The sequence below is a fragment of the Scyliorhinus torazame genome, chromosome 16 (genome assembly GCF_047496885.1).
Source record: "Scyliorhinus torazame isolate Kashiwa2021f chromosome 16, sScyTor2.1, whole genome shotgun sequence".
In the NCBI taxonomy this organism is placed as follows: Eukaryota; Metazoa; Chordata; class Chondrichthyes; order Carcharhiniformes; family Scyliorhinidae; genus Scyliorhinus; species Scyliorhinus torazame.
The window spans coordinates 167,804,179-167,825,640 of record NC_092722.1 but is presented as its reverse complement, the minus strand read 5'-3'; the positions used below and the strand labels follow the sequence as shown (position 1 = coordinate 167,825,640).

Below are 21,462 nucleotides of genomic sequence, written 5' to 3'. Positions count from 1 at the left end.
AGACTTTGTTGGAACAAAGAAGTAATATTTACTGCATCCATTGAGCCCTGATTCTAGACAGCATTTCACAGATGTTTGAGAAACAGAATATGCTACTCTTTACTCTGTGTTTGCAGCATGCTTTCTACTTTTTAATCCCGCTTAGCCATCTGTGTTTCAACATCTGTTGCAGCTCTTCCCTTCTACATAGGTATGTCATTGCTCAAGGTTTTACTTTTGAATACTTACAAGCACAGAAAACATAACAGCCTTGTGTTGCATTTTGGCTTTCTGTGGTATGGATGTTGAAAAGAACAAGAGTTTTACAATTAGTAGATTGGGATAAAGACAACGGGCTGGATTCTCCGTTCCTGCGGCTAAGTGCCGGCGCCAACGGAGGATCCACGGGTAGTTCACGACGGGAAAATCGGCGCGAACCCCTCACCGATTCCGGTACTGGTAAGGGGCTAACACCGGCGCCGCGTGGAACACCCGAGGATCATGCGGAAAACGGCCGGAGAATCGGCGGGTCCCTGGCCGTGCATGCGCAGGGCTGATGAGCTGCACTGGCCGTGCCTGAAAACATGGCACTGGCCATGCTGGAACCCTAACCCGCCCAGCCCGACCACACAGCCCACCCCCTGCCCATCCCCAACACTCCTCCCAGCTCTGGCAGAAGCCTCCCCCCCCCCCCCCCCCCACGGACGAATGTGGCGCCACTGGACACTGTCCGCAGCTGGCATGCCTGGTTCCTGACCGCTGGGACCACACGTGGCCCGCACCGTCGGGAACTCGGCCCATTGGGATCGGAGAATCACGAGTGGGCCGGCCGATGGCGCGCCAACCGCCTTGCATCTGTGCGCGGCGCGATGATGCCGATTTGGAGGGGGTGGAGTATCGCAAACCGGCGGCAAACTGCCGCCTGCCCGAATTCCGCCGTCGGAAGCCGTTCTCCACTCAATCGTTGATCCCGATTTCGGTGTCGGGCTACGGAGAATTCCGCCCAAGGGGTGGGAATTTCCACACCTCCCTCTACTCCGTGGCAGCCCACCATTGTCTGGAAGCTGCATTTTCCGGTCCCACCACTGTCAATGGGGTTTCTCATTGTTTGCACCACTGCTGCTGGGGAGCCCACGGTGGGCATCGCTGTGGGTAGGACTGGAAGATCCCGCCAGTGGGAACGGACTGAAAATCCTGCCCAAGATCTTTTAATGCTGAATGAATGGTGCTGCTACTCCTGGATAACTTCCTAATATTCTGCTTATCTGCACACTTAACTGCAAAAAAAATCATCCCCACTGACATATATTGGCTCCCAGTCCAGCAACACCAAAATTTTAAAATTCCCATCCTCGCTTCCAAATCTCTCCCTGAACTTATGCCCCCCCCCCCCCCACTGACTTCAGTAACATCCTCCAACCCCCAGAACCCTCTGTGTTCCTCCAGTTCCGTGGGCTGGATTCTCTGGTCCGCCAGTGTGCTTCTCTGTAGCGCGCCGTTCGGTGGCGGCGGAATTCTATCCTACTGCCATTGTCAATGGGATTTCCCATTGAAGTCACCTCAAGCTGCTGGGAAAGCCTTGGGCGGGATGCACTGCCAGAGGGAAAAGAGAATTCCAGCCCTTGACTTTTGCACGTCTCTGATTTTAATTGCTCCATCATTAGCGACCACATTTCCAGCTGCCTTGAAATTCTTTGCTTTTTCACCTCTCCCCCTTTTCAGAGGCTCTTTGAAACACACTTCTTTGAACTCACTTCTTATATGGCTTGATGTCAAATTTTGATTGGTAACCCACCTGTGGAGCACCTTGGGATGTTTTACCACCTTAAAAACACTGTCACTGTAAGTTACTGCCATTAATCTCCAATTTTAGCATTGTACACTCTGACATAACAGCGACCAGAGCCATTCACTGTTCTGTTCTGATGTATTCTCCGGACATTGTTTGGTGTTAGTGGGAAATAGACATTTGGCAATCCAACTCCAAGAAGACATTGTCAGTACAGCTACAAATACATTTGGAGTTACCTCCACTGCTTGGCCTTGGATTCCTGCTATGTTTGGTGGCGAAGCTATCTTTGGCAATTGCTTGGCTCAGGATGTTCTTTAATTATTGACATTTTTAAATTAGATTACAGGATTATGTATATATAATTTTGAGCATGATGGTGCCTTAAGGGATAGATTGTAACATCCTCCCAGTATTTAAGTCAATTTTATTAATTTATTCACAAGCTATGCTGTGTATAATCAACCTCTTGTACTATATTGGCTTACAATGAGAATCAAATACAGATCTTTACGTTAGATTTTACAATATTTCATGTGTAATGAATTATGACTTTTAATTTTCTGCATACAGACCAACTTGAAGAGATGCCCTTTCAAAATCAATGATTAATGAAAGGATATCATTCTATTCAGATAATTCAGTTTATAAATTATTATCTCTAGTTCAAACGATGGAAGCTCTTCAGCAATTGCAAATAAATGTAGTTTATTTAACCTGCTTGAATTATAATACATATTGACCTTGATATATGAATATGTATTTCATATTTATATAGCCAAATTGGATGTTGAAATATTGCCTTATAGAATCGCTCCAAAATGGTCCAGTGTTCATTAGTGTTAAAATAGAATTATTTTCTGTATTTTATTAGAAACAAAATTTTGAAAGACATTACTCAGTGAAAGTTTTTTCATTAACATCCTTTAAGAATGTGTGAAGTTTGCTAGTTAAATTAACACACCATTAGAATATAATCAGAGGCACCTTGCTGTAAAGTATTTTTTGGATTAATTTTTGTTACTTTATTATTGCACATCCGTTTTTGTTGTATAAAAATGGAAATAAAAATAATTCTATCCCATTCTCATTATCCTCTACTTTTCTTATTGGAGGCAATGAGCCATCCAGTGGTCGGAACTCCCCTCTCCCTATTCGGCTAGAGAGCAGGCCCCCGACACCATCTTATGTTCAGGCCCCCAAACATTTCCATCTTCCAGGTAGGAGGTAAACCACGTCAGTTTCAGTGTTGCAGTGTAGGCTGTAGCCATGTCTCTATGTCCTGTCTCCATTTCTCCTCACAGGTTCTTTGGAAGCAGTTTTTAAATCTGTGCTCACATTTGTAAAGTAAGTCTGTGCAGTCACTCACTAACACATGATAGAACGTGTGGGTTGCATACAGGTCACCAGACAGCATTCACAATGTGGATATGTGTAAAATGCATGTTGATGCCTGGAATTCGCACCCATCCAATTTGGTTTGGAGATTTCTAAAATGGGCTTGGAAGGTTGCATTTTTGAACAGAAGTCCAATTCTTTGTTTTGTAATGTACAACCATTAATGGTTATGATTTTGCTAGTTTTGGATGGATGTTCAGCAGCAAACGTTCAAACATGAGCTATAATTCCTTACCCTACCTCTCTATCTTTTTGGATATAACAAAAAGCAGCAACCTATTATTCTCTGTACTTCACCTGTCTTTACTTCAAAGCTCATGCTTTAACCTGACAGTATATTACTGAGCCTGGCCAGCATGAAGCAAAACTATAGCAGACAAATAATGGACGATACAGGCAATCTTTTCAATAAGAAGTCTTACAATACCAGGTTAAAGTCCAACAGGTTTGTTTCAAATCACTAGCTTTCGGAGCATTCATTCACCTGAGGAAGGAGCAGTGCTCCGAAAGCTAGTGATTTGAACAAACCTGTTGGACTTTAACCTGGTGTTGTAAGACTTCTTACTGTGCTCACCCCAGTCCAACGCCGGTATAAAACAATGGGCAGCGCGGTGGCGCAGTGGTGAGCATTGCTGCCTCACGGCGCCGAGGTCCCAGGTTCGATCCTGGCTCTGGGTCACTATCTGCGTGGAGTTTGCACATTCTCCCTGTGTTTGCATGGGTTTTGCCCCCCACAACCCAAAAAGATGTGCAGGGTAGGTGGATTGGCCATGCTAAATTGCCCCTTAATTGGAAAAAAAATTAATTGGGTACTCTAAATTAGAAAAAAAATGATATCAAAACAATTTCTGCCTGCAGATAGCAGAGGTAATATATGAGTTAAAATAATCAAATAACGATACAGAAATGGGCATGGTCTGTTTGAGGTGGCAATGATGAAGTGTAAGTCTTCGGGGTTTTCCCATTCCAACACACAGTTACATCCCTCTTAGAGAATACAGCTTCGGAATTGAAAACCCATTTCCAAGTTCTTGGCAGATCCATGCACTGAATTGATGAACTGGAAATATGTATCGGCACACTAAGGAATCTTGTGTTAGTGTTTTAGATCTCGCCCAGCACATTGTGTTTTCTGTGTGTTTTGCGTTGATTTGTCGTATCAGCAACAATGAGGCTAATATTCCATAATCCAGTGTTCCGCTTCAAGCAGTTTATTATTGAAGTACATTCCTCACAATCAAGTTTGAGAGACTTATGTTAATGAATATAGAGTAGACTGATAATCCCAAATCATGTATCAGTTAAAGTTAGAAAGGTAAGCTTTGTGCCATTCTATTTTGCCTTTGATCTGTTCATGGACTACTTCTAAATCTCTTGAGAGATATCAGTCATATATTTACTAATGATTAAGATGCTGTCTAATTCAATATAGTGTCTAAATAAACCGCAAAACTGAGTTAACAGTCGTTGTACTCACTCTGCCCAGTGACACAGTGGCTCACAGGCAATGCATTATCCCTGTGGAGTGACACATTAAATCTGCCTGATGACATACTGACCTGGTGTAGTGTCACACCCATTTAACCATGTCTTGTGTTGCACTGCACCTGTCCAGCAGCACAGTAACCTCAGCCTGTGCCATACAGACAGTTCTAAGTTACGTACCTTACAATACTGTTCCCGCCTAGAGTTGTACCAACCCTGCATTGTCATTTAATGATCCTGTCTGATGATGGGTACTGGGGCCACCTGAATGGTGCACTGAGCCTGCACAGTGACACACTGAGCCTGCAAGTTACTGTATTAACCCTGTCTAATGCAACAATGAGTCTGTCTTGGTGATAGACCACCAAGCCTACCACACCGTATCCCATTTCATATACTTATACTGCTCTCCATAATTTACTTTATGTTAACAATCCTGAAATATTTATATACATCTCTGCAACTCATGATGCAGAGCATAGGTCACTTAGCACCGTTCATAATTAAATTCTATTTTAACTTCTACAGAGGAATGGCAATGCTGAACAGACAGCACTGAAAATAGGATGTAGGTTGAGAATGTACTTAAATCAAAAACTTTAGAAGCAGAACAATGTGGCATACAATGTTTTGTGTAAAATGCGGACAGTTCAATCATAAATTATTGCCATTATCCTTGTGCTGATTATTCATACACTGAAGCATTTGCAGTTTGCAGTGTTGGTGCATACACCAGTTGTGTTTTACTGTGTTACTGCTGAAGCTTATTATTGGCATCTCCTATGATGGACGCTAACATGTCACATTGATGTTTGCTGTTATTTGTGTTGCATCCTGTCTTAGATCATTGTGCCTTTTCAGCTTTGCTTGATATTATCAGAAAGGATTCGTTTTTCAATAGTATGACAAAATCATTAATAAAGTGCATAACTTCCTTTCCACAGATCAAGGAACTAATATATACAGAAAGCCTCCTATCTACAAGCAATATGGTACAGTTAATTTCTTCTTCGTTTTTGACTTCTAATAACTAAAATAGCTAATTGAATGTATTATTCCTGAGCTATTAGTTTTGTCGAAAGCTAAGAATCTCTTGCTACATCAGCTGCTCGATAAGGTGAAGGTCGAAATGGTTTGCTCCATGATTAGATGATCACGGACCCAACGCCCAGAATTCTCCAGAAGTCAAACCTAGTGTGAAGTGTCTTAGTAATTTTGAACGAACAATAATATTTTTGTCCAACACAGCTCAGGCTGCTACCCTCTCTCCAATCAAGTGGTGTTGGGAGGTCTGGAGAAGCCTGCAGCCTTGTTGAGCACTGTCCCATAGTCAGGAAAATATGAACAACGTGATGGCGGGCTGGATGGAGCATTCGATAGAAAAACATTTTTGGGAGAGAAGGGTTTGGTGCCTTTTTTTCTTTTTTGCTTCCACTGGTTCTGCAGAATGGAAAGCTTTTCCATTTAAGATCAAGTGTCAGCACCCTACTACACCAGGTGAATTTGTGCCCCATTATGGAGAGTTTGTGACCTACACCCAGACTCAGTGGGAACCAGGTTGAGGTTACCAATCTATTTTCATCAAGGACTTGCAGCCAGTAGAGGGAGATGTTTTTATCCTACAATCTGGGGTGGATGCATATCTTGGTCCCATGGGTGAAAGTCATACCACTAGATGAGCCTATATTAACTGCATCAGACAATATCCAATTAAACATTTTGAGGAAAATAACTTTGCAAGAGTTGTTTTTCATATTTGACCAGAATTCTTCGCTGTGCATGTTTCCATCCATTTATTTCATACTCTAAACATTACTAGACGCTTGATACATCTCTTTTTTTAAATAATTTTTTTTTTTGGTCATGACCATGATTCTACTTCACCCTCCCATTAATATGTGCCTGCCTTGATTTTCTACTCATATTAATGTATAAATACTGTTTGAAGTCATGCGCTTCCTGGGCCCAGAGGTCTTCCCAAATAAGAAGAGGCCTCTACCCTGCCGAGTTTAAATGGCAGCAAATCATTGTTATTGGACTGTTTAAATAATATAAACTCTTCACTGTTTAATTCAATTTATTTTTAAACAGTCAGATCATTTGAAAAATTGAAGAGAACCTGCTCAGGCTTTTCAGATTTTAAATACAAATTAAAAGTTCCAATTCAATTTTAATATTTGCACTTTATTTGTAAAAAGAAGAAGGGAAATGTGCCAAAGGGCCATTACAGCTCCGGGACAGTGGGCACAGTTTAGCAAACCTGTTTTGATGTCTTCAGCCTCCATCTTGAGGTGTCCTCGTGGTCCCCCATTTACATCGCCAGCATCCATTTCTCTCAGCTGGCCCTGAGCATTCTTATTGGCCTTCCCATTTGCGAAATCGCTCGCTGTCCCTAATTGGGCAGGGCTACCGTGTGGAGCAGCGTGTTAATTGGTCACTTCTAGTAAGATCGGCAGGCAGGTGGACCTCATAAACCATGAGGGGCAGGTCCTGGAAATGGTACCAACCCTCATTTAAAGGAGATAAGCTTCCTTCCCTTGAGGATGATTTCCCACTGGAGGCATGGGACTGATGAGTCTCCCAAAATATGGAAAACCATTTTTGAAAATGTTCTCCTCTTCCCAAATCCAGTAGTCCTTCGTGCCAGCTTTCTTTTGGTAGACACGGAGCATGCCAATTACTTACCCGTTGACCACCGCGCTGTTAGATGCTGTGTTGACCTTTCAGGAACAAACAAAATCCGCTTTTGATAAACCAGCCTGTTTTTCCAGCAACCATGCTTCGATAAAACTGTGTTCTGCACCACAATAGTGATTGATTTGTACCTCAATAAAATAAAAATACATGGCTCTGTTGGCAGCATAATATAAAAATGGCAGATTTTAACATATTGAGTTAATAGACTGGTGTGGAAACACTATAAGCCTCAAAGTATTTATCATTTGTACTGGAAATAAACATGTCACTCGTGTCAGCATTTATGCCATTCTACCGAGGTTTCTGAGGATCTTCTTCAAAACCTGTGATGGACAATCGGGAATGCTCCCAATTTAACCCCCCCCTCCCCAAATACCCAGCCTGAATTATTTTAACTTTTACCAGTTTATTGTTGGCTTGGCCTTTTTGTAACACCGCGCACACTAACTCTGATTATTATGTCATCAGATATAATGCCTGAAGTGGTCATCCTTCAAAGGCCAACATGCACAGAAACAGGCCTGGTAAATGGAGCTGAAAACTGGAGACATACGTGTTCCCTAATGTTTCAGCTGGGCCACCAGAGGGCACTAGTAACATGCTAAATTGTCATTTGGAAATCTGTACCTTGTCCTTACGTCACTAAGACAGCATTAACAGTACAAGCAGACAAACTCACACTTATACTCGGACATCTATTTGTGAACCCATCAGTTCAAAATCCAAACACTTTGACCTCTTACTAGTAGTGCAGCAAGAATTTTGATTTTGAAACAATATTTTGAACTAAATCAAGTAAAAATAGATGTCCTGAACAATATCGTCCTTCAAGCAGAATCTAACAGCAGTGTTACACCTCATGCTTAGACTGAACACTGAAGGTCCCCTCATTAACCACTGAGCTATACCTCTGATTAGTTCTGAAATTATCTGGCAAGACCTTTTTTTTAAAAACAGTTTGGAAACCAAGCACTCTTCTGAGGCTGAAAAATTAAAAAGCAATGAATTAAGTCAGCAAGTAGTGATGAGGGGCTAGGAGGTCGGAAGGCTATGGGTGGAAAGAAATACGGAGGACAGTACAGTGTCTGCAGTTTCAAAATCCTGGGAAGGAATGAGTTATATTTGGAAACTGAAATTAGAACTGATTTCAATAAAGTGCTGACGTTGGACAAAGCCCTGTTGCTATTGGAAAAGATTCAGGAAACAGCCACCAACTGAAGGGTAGATAGAGCATTTTAGCAGAAACTAAAGGGGTACATTTCTCGGCCCAGTGCTCTACCTGTGAAGAACTGACTCAAGCAAAGAAGGGTCGGAAAATCAGCACTCCAGCCTTGTCGCCAACTCATAAATATGGTCATGTGTTTGGGTTTTGTGGTTGGAGAATGTAACATTAGGTAAACATGAACATACCTTTGGCATGAGCGGAAAATGGCGCTAACTTGTTTGGGATGGCACTGTGCCAGATCTTGTCAAATGTTTTGTGGAGGCCCCAGATGAAAACAGATGGTTCATCAAATTGTTTAAGGACAGAACTTCCGAGGCGTGTGTCAGTCAGTGGGCGAGATTCTCCGACCCCCCCGCCGGGCTGGCGTGAATCCCGCCCCCGCCAGTTGCCAAATTCTCTGCCACCGGATATTCGGCAGGGGCGGGAATCGCGCCGCGCTGGTTGGCGGGACCCCCCCCTGGCGACTTTCCGGCCTGGATGGGCCGAAGTCCCACTGCTAGAATGCCTGTCCCGCCGGCGTGGATGAAACCACCTCTCCTACCGGCGGGACAAGGCGGCGCGGGCGGGCTCCGGGGTCCTGGGGGGGCACGGGGTGATCTGGCCCCGGGGGGTGCCCCCACGGTGGCCTGGCCCGCGATCGGGGCCCACCGATCCGCGGGCGGGCCTGTGCCGTGGGGGCACTCTTTTCCTTCCGCCTTCGCCACGGTCTCCACCATGGCGAGGCGGAAGAGACCCCCTCCGCTGCGCATGCCGTGAGCAGCTGCTGACGCTCCCGCGCAAGCACCGCCCGGCAATGTCATTTCCACGCCAGCTGGCAGGACACCAAAGGCCTTTCCCGCCAGTTGGCGGGGCGGAAATCTGTCCGGCGCGGGCCTAGCCCCTCAAGGTTAGGGCTCGGCCCCTCAAGATGTGGAGGATTCCGCACCTTTGGGGCGGCACGATGCCGGACTGATTCGCGCCATTTCTGGCGCCGGTCGGCGGACATCGCGCCGATTGCGGAGAATTTCGCCCCAGCAGTAGGACATTTATGTCCTAAACCCTGGGCGCGATTCTCCGAAATGGAGACAAAGTGTTTGCGCCGTTGTGAACACCGTCGCGTTTCACGATGGTGCGGAACGGGCGCGGGGACTACCGATTCTGGCCCCCATAGGAGTGGGGGTTCAGGGGCCGGCCACGCAACAAAGTAGGCCGGGAGGGGTCCCCAATCGCGGGCCAGTCCCCATCGGAGGCCCCCCCCGGTGAAGGAGCACTTTTCCCCACCCCACAGGCCGCACCCCGACACTACTCGCAGAGTTTCCGCCGGCTGCGAGCAGGGGTGAACGACGCCGGCGGGACTCTGCCGTTTCCGCGCTGCCGCTCGGCCCTTCTGGGCCGGAGAATCGGCGGCCCGGCCGCGGACAGCGTCCCGCAATGGTGCCGTGCCAAACATGCCGGCGCAAATGGCGCCGATTTACCGCACCTCGGAGCGCCGACGTCGGGGCGGCGCGGTTGCGCCGATTCTCCGGCCCTATTGGGGCTTATTGGTTCGACTAGAGTTTTCAAACTATTGGTAATTTATGACTGCATCCATTGGCAAAGGGAGTACTGTTGCAAGGCAATAGAATGGGTTAGAATGTTAAAAAGGACAAGTGAATGTGAGCTCATTTCTAAAGACACGGAAGTGAATTGGGAGAAGATAGACTAAATGCAGAGACATAGATCTAGAGAATATAAAGCGAGATGCCATCAGGACTAAATAGGATAGCGGAGTTCAGAGAACAGAGTTTGTCTTGCCAGACAGCAATAAAATAATATTAGTCAAAACAAATGAATAGGATAGTATGATATAATGAGATTTAAGTAATGTATTTCAGAGGTGGTTCATTATTTTTGTTAGATTAAATAAGCACACTTATATTAACAGCTAAGTTAATTATTCCTGAGCCCCCAATGAGGAACTATGTTACAAGAAACTGAATTGGAAATAGAGTTGCAACACTGTAACAATGATTTTCCCATTTACGCTCACCTCAAATGTACCTCCTCACTGGTGAATTTCCCTCACATGACAATTGCCTTCACACCATCCAAAATCTTAAAATAATGATTATTGTGTTTTGTGTAAATAATTTATATGTCAACTGATTTTTAAAGAATTCTACACTCTATTCTATCGAGAATTAATAGCTGTGTTAAATTCAATTATGACAAAGTATTAAAGTCACAAATGCTAACTACAGTGAATATTGTAGACAGGAGTGTTAGGAGTTCTAAATCTAATATATAAGCTGTATTATGCACTGAAAAGTGAGTCTGACAATATTAGGTCTCATATCGTCAGACTCACTTTTCAGTGCATAATACAGCTTATATATTAGATTGAGCACACTTATCACTCCTGTCTACAATATTTTCTATCATTATTTGTTATGTTTTCTGTTATGACTAACCCACATAAAGTATTTAATGCAATGATTTGGTTGCTAAACTAAGTAACTTTATGCCAGACAAATATGATTATTATTTGTGATGAAGAGATTTCACTAACACTGTACTGATTAGCGGAGGCTGCTGAAAGCCTACAGCAGGCCAGTAGGAAATCCCAGTCTATTTCAGACACAGTAACATGTGCTGAGTTCCCACTCGTTGCCACTCTAGATGCAGCTGCAATGGCAGCACAACTCAAGACAGGCGTGGAAATCATCAAGTCATCCAAGTTCCCAGCTGCCCAAGCTCCAGATCCCGATCAAACTTCTGAGGTGGAGACTGACTACTGGCCAGGCCCAGGCACCATAGGTATGATAAAAGCCTGACAAGTGGGCCTTGCAGTTCATTAAATATTTTTTAAACCTTTCTACTTTCTCAGGTCAAAGATAATAATGTTAAGTTTTTCCTGCCCAAACTAAAATTTTTAAGGTGACATTTCAGCATTTAAATTTTTTCATTTGTTTTTGGTAATGCTAATAATTCTAAAAATATATAGAAATAGAAATCTCCTGAATTTTTAAAATCTGAATCTTAAGTCACATGACTTAGCAAACAGGATTTTCTGTTGCGATCAACATTTTCACCAGTACATTGTCACATGTCTTTAAAATCATTCTGTGCAGGTAGATGGTGAAGTCGACAGTGCAGCAAATACTCCTTTAACTGGCTCCTAGGAGAACTGACTCGTCAAAGGTGGTGTCTATTACAAGAAGTAGCCAGAAATGTTCTGAATGGAGAGTGCCACTCTTAATTATCCTGGAGGCTGAATCAGACAGTGGCAGTGTGTTCTCCTTTGATGATGCATGTACCTCCTTGGCCAAACAGTCAATTCTCTCATCGAGCCAGTGAGTTCAAATTACAAACAGCCTTGGAACTCCAATATCTATCTCTTGAGATGGCAATCCAGCTGCTTAGATCTCTAATTTATCATTTAGCTGGACCCCCAGTATGCCAAGGGTGTACATGCAGTGCTAGTCATGGAAACAAAACTGTACGCTTACATTGGCTAAATTATCACAGTGGTCAAACTGATCTCTTCACAATGGCATTGTGAGACCAGACAGCCATCGTCAGAAATCCATTCATGCAGAGCAATTGGGTGAGGTATTTAGTTGGAATGTATATCCAGGAGGCGGAAGGTCAGTTTGAGGGTAGCTTTTGACAGTTTTTTGTTGGTGCAGGTTCCGGTACAAACACTACTATATAATGTTCAGCAGTTCATTGCTGTGATCTGTGAGCATTGCAGGATGGAACGCTGCTGTCAACCTCTCCTTTAAATTCCTGACTTTAAAGGGGTATTGTGTTCAATAATCAATGCGTGACAGATCTTTTTTTCATTTATATGGAGCTGATGCAATGATATAATTTATATTGGGATGTTTCATTTGCGTTTACTGTCATCATGTTTGAAATGGCATGACGATCTTCTGATTTGCAGTTATGAGAAAATAAGATTTGTCAGGCATTGTTTCTCCGTCTGAACAATATCCATGTGAACAATTTTATCTGTTCCAGGCCCAGCCTTCCTTCCTCTAATGCCCTTTAGGCCCTCAGTGAACACTTATTGTAATTTGCATCAGGTGTACCGTCACAACCGCAACTCCCTAAAAGAAGCATCTCACTTTTTAAATTACCAGTGTTGATAGAAGATTTCAGTTATTCCTGTTCTGCACTGTGGATGGATTTAAAGATTTTTAATATTGGAACTTAAATTAGTATCTCTAAAATTAGCTTTCTTTAAAGTGTACTGTCCCCAATGCCGTTTTTCAGACCTCTTCAGCAATCTGTTCCCAGGCAGCTCCATCACCGTGATTCTGTTTGGTGCCAATAAATTGACCTAATATAATATTTCACGCATAAATGTGTTTTTTTTTTTCTTTTTTGGGGGAGAGGTTTTTTTAACAGTTTTTCCCAACTTTTTTCAAACCACTGAGTCCCTTCATAATATATGACAGCAGTGTCTCTCCCACTGATTAATGTGGTTAGAGAGAGAGACTGGTGAAATTTATATAAAACATAAGTCATGTTTTATCTTGGCGCAAACTCTTTCCTGAGTCTTTAGTACAGGGTAAAAGAAAATGTCTGTTTTAGATTTTAGCTCAGATTTCTGATGAAACTTTAGAGCAAGAAAAATATAGTTTTTTGCCACGTAACATGCCTCCAAGTTCTTTTTTTAATAAATTTAGAGTACCTAAATAACTTTTTCCAATTAAGGGGCAATTTAGCATGTCCAATCCACCTACCTTGCACATCTTTGCGTTGTGGGGTCAAAACCCATGCAAACACTGGGAGAATGTGCAAACTCCACACGGACAGTGACCCAGAGCTGGGATCGAACCTGGGACCTCGGCGCCGTGAGACTGCAGTGCTAACCACTACACCACCGTGCTGCCCCTTCCTCCAAATTCTTCAACTGTTTCAATTGTGCGCTGCAACTTCAGAACAAAAGTATTTGGGTGTTTTTTTTCACTTTTTTACTCCACCTTTTTAACACGCCACGTTCTCAATGGGCACCCAGCATTGCAACTCACCGCTGCTTTACGCACCTGAGAATATTGTACTTGACTCAACCAGCGCAGGTTGTCACCAAACTTGGGCAGCAGCAAAAATATTTGTCATGGTGAGAAATTTGGTGCTGAGTTAATTACAAATTCTTCACAAATCCCTTGGCTACTGTTCTAACTGCACAAGCCACAAAATAGCATGTTGAGGTTTTATTCTGGTGGGACTCATTAAATCCTGATGATTTTTGCACTTAACTTTGAAGCCCTGAAGAAAGCAGGATGAAACAAGAGGTTTCAGGTATGTGTGTCCAGGTGTTGGTGGATTTTTGGTCTCGAAAGGTGTTCTTCTTAAAATTAGGGTCACTGCATGGGCAATTCCCAAATGCCTACTGCCCCATCGATGCTGGGAGAAACCCTTTGTCACACAGCACGGGGCCTGGGCCTGGAATGCATTGCCTGGATGTGTGGCAGAGGCAGATTCAATCGAGCAACCAAGAGGGTATTAGATGATCACTTGAAAACAAACAATGTGCAGGGTTACAGGGAAAGGACAGGATAATGGCATAAGTCGTAATGCTCATCTGGGGAGCCAGTGCAGACACGATGGGGAAAATAGCCTCCCCCTGCGCCCTAACAGTTCTCTGAACAAAACTTTTATAATGAATACAACGTAATTAATGGGAGGCCAGCACTCTCAGGTGCGGGCAGGTTGTTTCCACTGGCGGGGGAAAGCAGAACTAGGGGGCATAGCCTCAAAATAAGGGGAAGTAGATTTAGGACTGAGCTGAGGAGGAACTTCTTCACCCAAAGGGTTGTGAATCTGTGGATTCCCTGCCCAGCGAAGCAGTTGCTCCTTCATTAAATGTTTGCAAGATAAAGATAGAGGGCGCGATTCTCCAAAATGGAGACTAAGGGCGCTATTCTCCAGGTGGGAGAATCGCCGGGGCACCGTGCGAATCGCACCATGCTGGCCCGACCGCCGCACGCGATTCTCCCATCCCCCGGAAACCAGCGGCGCGCGATTCGCACCGGGTCGCTCGGAGAACCGGCGAGCGTTGATTCTCCGGCCAGATGGGCCAAGCAGCCGTTGCAACATGACAGGTTCCTGCCGGCGCCATCCACCCCGGTCGCTGCCGGCGGGAACTCTTTGGGAACACTGGGGGGGGGGGGGCGGCCTGTGGGAGAGGGGGGCTCCTTCACGGGGTGGCCACCAATGGGGTCTGGCCCGCGATCGGGACCCACCGTTCGGCGGGCTGGCCTCTTCACCCCCCCCCCCCACGGGCCTACCTCCTTCCACGTGCGGCCCCAGAACACTGGCTCCATGTTGGTGAGGGGCCGGCGTGCGTAAGACGCTCCACGTGCATGCGCAGGATGGCGCGGCACAACTGCGCATGCGCAGGATTGGGCTGCCCCAACTGCACATTCCCGGGTTGGCGCGGCGCCCATTTGGCCCCCGTAAGGACACTGGAGTGGCGTGAACCGCATGAGCGCCATGCTGACCCCCTGTGGGGGCCAGAATAGGCCGTGTCCATGCCCTGTTTGCGCTGTCATGAAACGCGACGGCGTTCACGATGGCGCGAACACTTGGTCTCAATATCGGAGAATTGCCCCTAAACGGGCACGGGGACAACCAATTCTGGCCCCCACAGACACGGCGCCAAATGGGCACTGCGCCAACCCACACATGTGCGGGGGACTTCTTCAGCGTGCCGGCCCCTACGCAACATGGTGTGGGGGTTCAGGGGCCAGCCATGCAACAAAGTAGGCCCGGGGGGGGAGAGGCCGGCCCGCCGATTGGTGGGCCCCGATCACGGGCCAGACCCCATCGGAGGACCCCCCGGGGACGGAGCACCCCCCCCCCCCCCCACAGGCCGCCCCCTGACCCTGCGCGCAGAGTTCCCGCCGGCAGCGAGCAGGGGTGAACGGCGCCGGCGGGACTCTGTCGTTTCTGCGTGGCCGCTCGGCCCATCCGGGCCGGAGAATCGGCGGCCCGGCCGCGGACAGCGGCCTGCGACTGGCGGCGCGCCAAACACGCCGGAGCAAATGGCGCCGATTCTCCACACCTCGGAGAGTCGTGCGCCGGTGTCGGGGCGGCGTGGCGCGATTGCAGCGATCCTCCGGCCCGGCGCGGGGCTCAGAGAATCGCGCCCAGATAGTTTTTTGAAGAATAAAGGGATTAAGGGTTATGGTGTTCAGGCGGGAAAGTGGAACTGAGTCCATAAAAGATCAGCCATGATCTCATTGAATGGCGGAGCAGGCTCGAAGGGCCAGATGGCCGACTCCTGCTCCTCGTTCTTATGTTCTTATACTCTCACCTGGATTAGACAAGAATCCTATTTGAATGGTGCTTCTACACCCATCATAGGACCTTGAACCAAATTTCATGGACCAATGAGTGTCTGCTTGCACATGTCCCGTTCATTTCTCCCCAGCATGGGGCAGCCTTATCGAGCATCCTTGAAGATGGACCACTACCCCTAGAATGGAGCAAATAGATTTTTTTTCTATTTCTATTGTTGAGACACCAGGGAGAAGATCCCTGCTGCTCTGGTTCCTTGAAAATACAGCAACCTGCTGCCCCCTCCCCCCACCCCCTCCCACATGTTGCATGCTCTTCCTGACTAGCCCCAGAGAGCCCACTTTACTCATGAGATTCAACACCAAGATGGATAGGGACCTTCAGGGGTGTAATCGTGATTGGATGATGTGATCAGAGTGCCCGCCAGTTTCCTGTATATCACTTTTCTGGTCAAAAAGTGATTAAAAGTAGTTCCTGTCTAAAATCCAAGAATCAATCTCAATTGGGACTAAGCATCAGGCTGATTGCAGGCTTCATTTCTCTTTGGTTTTAAACCCGTACAAGCCTGCACCCCTGCCAGGATATATTATCACAATCCTCTGAAGTTGTATTTTGTTACTATCAGGAATGGACAGGAGGAGGGGGAGTGAACGAGAGGAGGAGGACGAGGAAAAACTCAGACGTAGACAACTCCAGGAGGAGCAACTCAGCAAAGTATGGCTGGTTTGTGGTATCTAGAACCATTTGAATGTACTATTAAAAGAATTATATTTCATGTCCTAAATTTACCATTAATAACATTGATGAGGTTAAAGAAACAAGCAAATGACAATCTATAATAGTAAATCTAATATTTTGTGACTAATAATTAATTAACATGTGTCAATGCATGTTTTGCTTGTGTGTCTAGCCCATTGATATTCGGCTCATGAAAAGTGGAGGTTGAGACAATTATGTCTGAGTTTCAACCAAATTTCAGTTTGTCACACTAATCCTATTATCTCTGTTCAAGAATATTTTTCAGATTTGTATGCATTTTTGCACTTTTTAAAGTTATCTATTTTTCTACAAACAATCTGTGCATCCAGTACCATTTCAGTTTAATATTTTTGCATCATTTTTGTGGTGATGTCTATAATGAGTTTTACGACTAAACTCAGAATGTTCCAAAGTACGTTACTGTCTGCCCTCCCAGTTGGATGGAACTGATGCCAAGGTAATGTTCAAAGAAGAATTGGGGAGCTCTCCAGGTGTCCTGGTCACCAGTTATCCCTCAGCCAACACCTAAAATGGATGACCTGGTTATTCATTACACTGCTGTATGTGGGACCCTGTGTGTAAATTAGCTGCCACATTTCCCACATTACCTCAATTGCTGCACTTTGAAAGTATTTCTTCGGCTGAAAAGCGCTTTGTGGAATGTCCTGAGGTTGCGAAAGATGCAAGATGATATATAAATGCCAGGCTTTCTTTTTCTTCCTATCATTTAAGGATTCCCCCAGCACAACAAGACACATCGCAGAATATCATCAACCAAAGTTGTTAATGTTCGCCTTCAGCCTTGCTTTAGGGTTAAGGAAAGGAAATGAATTCCTAATCAAAATAGGATTGTTTGTCTTGTATGCTTGCCCAAAACGTACCACCGCTCATAATTGTACTGAGCTTCTTGAAACAGTTCAAAGTAAATTATGTTCAAACAGAGTCATTTTCCACAGGGAAAGTCTAACAGTGTTTAGCTAAACACGACGCCATAACTCCGACTCATCAATGCTGCGTTAGTTGCTGTTCAGAAATACTGGTTTGCTTATTTTTGGAATGATCTTTTATAATTGTTCAGATCCAGTCAGGCCTTGGGAAGCTGATCTTGAAGGAAGAGCAGGAAAGGGAGAAGCAAGCCCGCTTAGCCTCTCATACTCCTTCTGGTGACCTCCAATTCAGACATCGTTATGATTCAGCAGGAAATGCATGTAAGAATCGAAATCTTTCATTAAATATGTGCGATGAATGGCTTCTCTATCAATTCTTAATTCTTTGGTATGGGTCTTTCAACAAGTGGACCTGTTATTCTTCAAAAATTACCTTTAGCCAAGCTTCGCTATCTCACAAAGTTGCCTCAAAACATAACATGGTGTTTTATGTTGTTCAATATAAAGTACTTCCTGATAATTAATGTCACTTGAATATTTTAATTATATATCATTCAATGGGCAGCAGAATAGCGCAGTGGTTAGCACTGCTGCCTCACAGCGCTGAGAACCTGGGTTCAATCCTGGCCCTCGGTCACTGTTCGTGTGGAGTTTGTACATTCTCCCCGTGTCTGCGTGGGCCTCACCCCCACAACCCAAAGATGTGCAGGGTAGGTGAATTGGCCACGCTAAATTGCTCCTTAATTGGAAAACATTTTTAAATATATTTTCAAAATTAGATATCTTTCAATCCATCACTATTGGGATTTTTAAATAAGTTGCTTAGACATTATCAAAAGTTGGTTTAAAGAGGTCTCAGCAGACATTAATGGGATTTTCCAATATTAAAAAATGGCCATTTATAATCAGTGAGCCACAGCTGAATGATGTTTGCTCCATCTTAGAAAACAAACTCCTGTGTAGGTGGGTTTTATGCAGTGTTCCAGAGAGATGGTGACCTATACCCATCTATCAAGAGGGGACACCAAAGTAGCCACATTGCACAAGGTAGGACTGAAGCAGAGTCTGAATCATCCCAAGCCATTCTACACCATCAGCATTGACAGGAATTTTGTAGCAGGTTGCCTCTCCATTCTTCATAATAGATTGGTCATGCGAGAGAGCCAGGTTGGCACTGCAAGGTTGGCACTGTCAGGGTGCCATGGGGGCAGGGCCTGAAGGGGCAGAGCACTCACTCACTTGGGAGGTGGGGAGGGGGAACTGATGCTGGCGACTTAGGGGTGGGGAGCATAAGCGCGGGGGGGGGGGGGGGGGGGGGGGGGGGGTTGGCCCAAACATTTCATGGAGAGGTGGGGGCAGTTTACCCCTCTGTGGTCAAGGTTTGGCGGTGTTCTTCTTGTCTGTGGGGGAAGGGGGCCTGTCATTTAACTTTGAGATTGGGTTGCCCTTTAAAAAAGGTGCCCTGATCTCTGAGGAGCCATGCCTGCCGGCAGGTTTAGGCCCCACCCTCTCAATGCTGGTGCAAAACACGCCCCCTTCAAAAGATTGACTAAGTGCGGGAAAATCATGATCAATGGGCACAATTCACACTGATTTTCCCGCCCAAAGTGGCATTTTGGCCGGAATTCTTCAGCTATTAGAATTCCCTGTTCCCACCAGCAGTGCACCACTGCCTGCAGCTTTCCCGGCGGTGTGGGATGGCTTCAATGAGAAATCCCATTGACATTGGGAATAAAGAATTCCACCGACAGGGAATGGCATGTCGCTGAGTAACACACGGCTGCGGGACCAGAGAATCCAGCCCTTGGTCTTTTGGGGGGAAATTCTGCCCAGAGTTCTTTAATATCTATGTTGCATGCTTCACTCCAATCTTTGAAAGATTTCCAGTGAATTTCTACCCAGCCTCCAAAATAGTTTCCTCCTAACGTGGGAACAGACACCAGCAATAGACCCTCCTGTTAAAATAATCGGGAAATCTAACAGATTATTTAGGAAGGAAGGAATTTTAGTTCCTGAACCAGCTCAGTTAAAATGTTCTAGAGGAAATCTTCATTTGTTCTTTTGTTGGAGTAGGTATTATTTTGTTGAAGTATTCATGCCCTTTTTTGCATCACCTCAGTTTGCTTTAGCTGTACATATTATAGGAAACTACCATTAATTGTCACAAAAAGCCATCCAGTTCACGAATGGTCTTTTGGGAAAGAAATCTGCCACCTTTGCCTGGTCTGGCCTGCATGTGACTCCAAACCCCATGGCAATGTGGTTGACCCTTGGCTGCCCTCTGAAACGACCTCGAAAACCACTCAGTTCAAGGGCAATTAGGGAAGGGCAACAAATGCTGACCTTGACAGCAAATCCTACATACCTTGAAGAAATTAATTAATCGACTATGATTGCACTGAAAAGATCATTTGGCCAATTTATCTGTCTTTTAATCACCTAAGTGTACGTCTCACCAGGTAGTGCCGGGACTTGACCTGACCCCCGCTGAGTCCAATTGTTTTTGGCAGGGTTCAGCAAAGTTAAATGTGGGGAATGGGAGGGGTGGGGGGGGCGCCAGGTAGACTACAGACTTGGATTGGGAATTGCCTCAAGGTGGTGACTGCAGAGTGTGTGCTGGTCCAGGTCAAGGACAGGTGCGGGGACTGAATCCAACAGCAGCAAAATCATCTCCGCCCACACAATGCACTTACTATGTTAAATAATTTGTAACGTAACAAACTAACTGGAAATTTCTGGGCGATATTTTACAAATCTTCCAATCTGATGTCGCAGTCCCAAAACTCTTTAGTTTTTGCTTCTTCATGCAATTCAGATTCTCACAAAAAACTGTAAGGAATACGTTGTAAGTGTGCATGACAGTGGATACCCATGCCTTTGATTTTGAATGATTCATCCTCGTTCTCTATGTGTACTCCTATAAGCATTATGTAACTTATATTCCTGAAAACATTCTTTACTTTTAAAACATAACCATATTGGATTGTCTATTTCCCTTATTGCTCCAGAGTTGTTAATATAGAATATTAGCTTAAATGTATTATTTTTTTCACCTCCTGTTGACTTTCAGAGGTTCTAATGTAGCTTTTAAATTTCTCTCCTTTAGCCTTGCATGCTTCTGCCTCCAAAACAGCCTCCCTCCCTGGTTATGGAAGGAATGGGCTACACAGGGTAAGACAAGGCCTGTATCATCACTCTCTATGTAAATGTCCAACGGTATCAGCTGGTATTTCTGGTTTCTGACTGATCCATTTACTGCCTTTGCCCTTAAAATTGTAACCCGAACTTCGGAGTTATGTGTACCAGCTGGGAATAATTAGCGACAAGTTGTCTGAAGCATGCTTGCAGAGATTTAAATTTGTTATCAGATGGTGACTGAAGGATGGATTGTTATGGGAAATTTTAGAACAAATAAGTTTACAGTGTTTTGTTTATGAAAAAAGTTATTGCAGCGTTGAAAAAAAAAATCACTGCTACCCCTCACGGAAGACATTTGCATTGGGCCAATATACGCTGTGGAGTGAGCTACTCAAGATTTAGAATTTGAATTGAAGCGTTTGTTATAATTTTGAAGCTTATGCATTTGAGGCTCTGACTTGCTTCTGATAAAGGTCTTGCGTAGTGAAAAGTCATCCTTCACTTCAACTTAGTTCGAAGAACTCAGGAGCAAGAGGAATTAGTGTTGGGTCAGCTCTGGGACCTGATTTGAATGCAGCACCAACCAATAGGTTGGAAATCCTCTTGCTGAAGAGGGTGCTGCAGGAATTGAGTTGACCCAGTCCCAACATATCAAACATATGGGATTCTCCGCCGAAAGAGAAAATGCTGGAAAATCTCAGCATGTCGGGCAGCATCTGTAGGGAGAGAAAGGAGCTAACGTTTCGAGTCGAATGACTCTTTGTCAAAGCTTTGACAAAGAGTCATCGGACTAGAAACGTTAGCTCTTTTCTCTCCCAACAGATGCTGCCCGATAT

The 21,462-nt window shown here is 44.9% G+C and overlaps 1 protein-coding gene across 3 annotated transcripts in view; it reads left to right on the top strand.

The window, feature by feature from the left end:
* The window catches only part of ablim1b (actin binding LIM protein 1b), a 521,461-nt gene that overhangs the window by 472,803 nt on the left and 27,196 nt on the right, over positions 1-21,462 (top strand). For 2 of the 3 annotated variants that reach the window (XM_072479452.1, XM_072479451.1), the window contains exons 14-19: positions 2,884-2,988; positions 5,596-5,643; positions 11,211-11,348; positions 16,468-16,556; positions 17,680-17,809; positions 20,595-20,659. In XM_072479452.1, coding sequence (XP_072335553.1) covers positions 2,884-2,988; positions 5,596-5,643; positions 11,211-11,348; positions 16,468-16,556; positions 17,680-17,809; positions 20,595-20,659 — 575 coding nt within the window. The remainder of the gene's footprint in view (positions 1-2,883; positions 2,989-5,595; positions 5,644-11,210; positions 11,349-16,467; positions 16,557-17,679; positions 17,810-20,594; positions 20,660-21,462) is intronic. The other variant, XM_072479453.1, reaches the window with a different exon arrangement.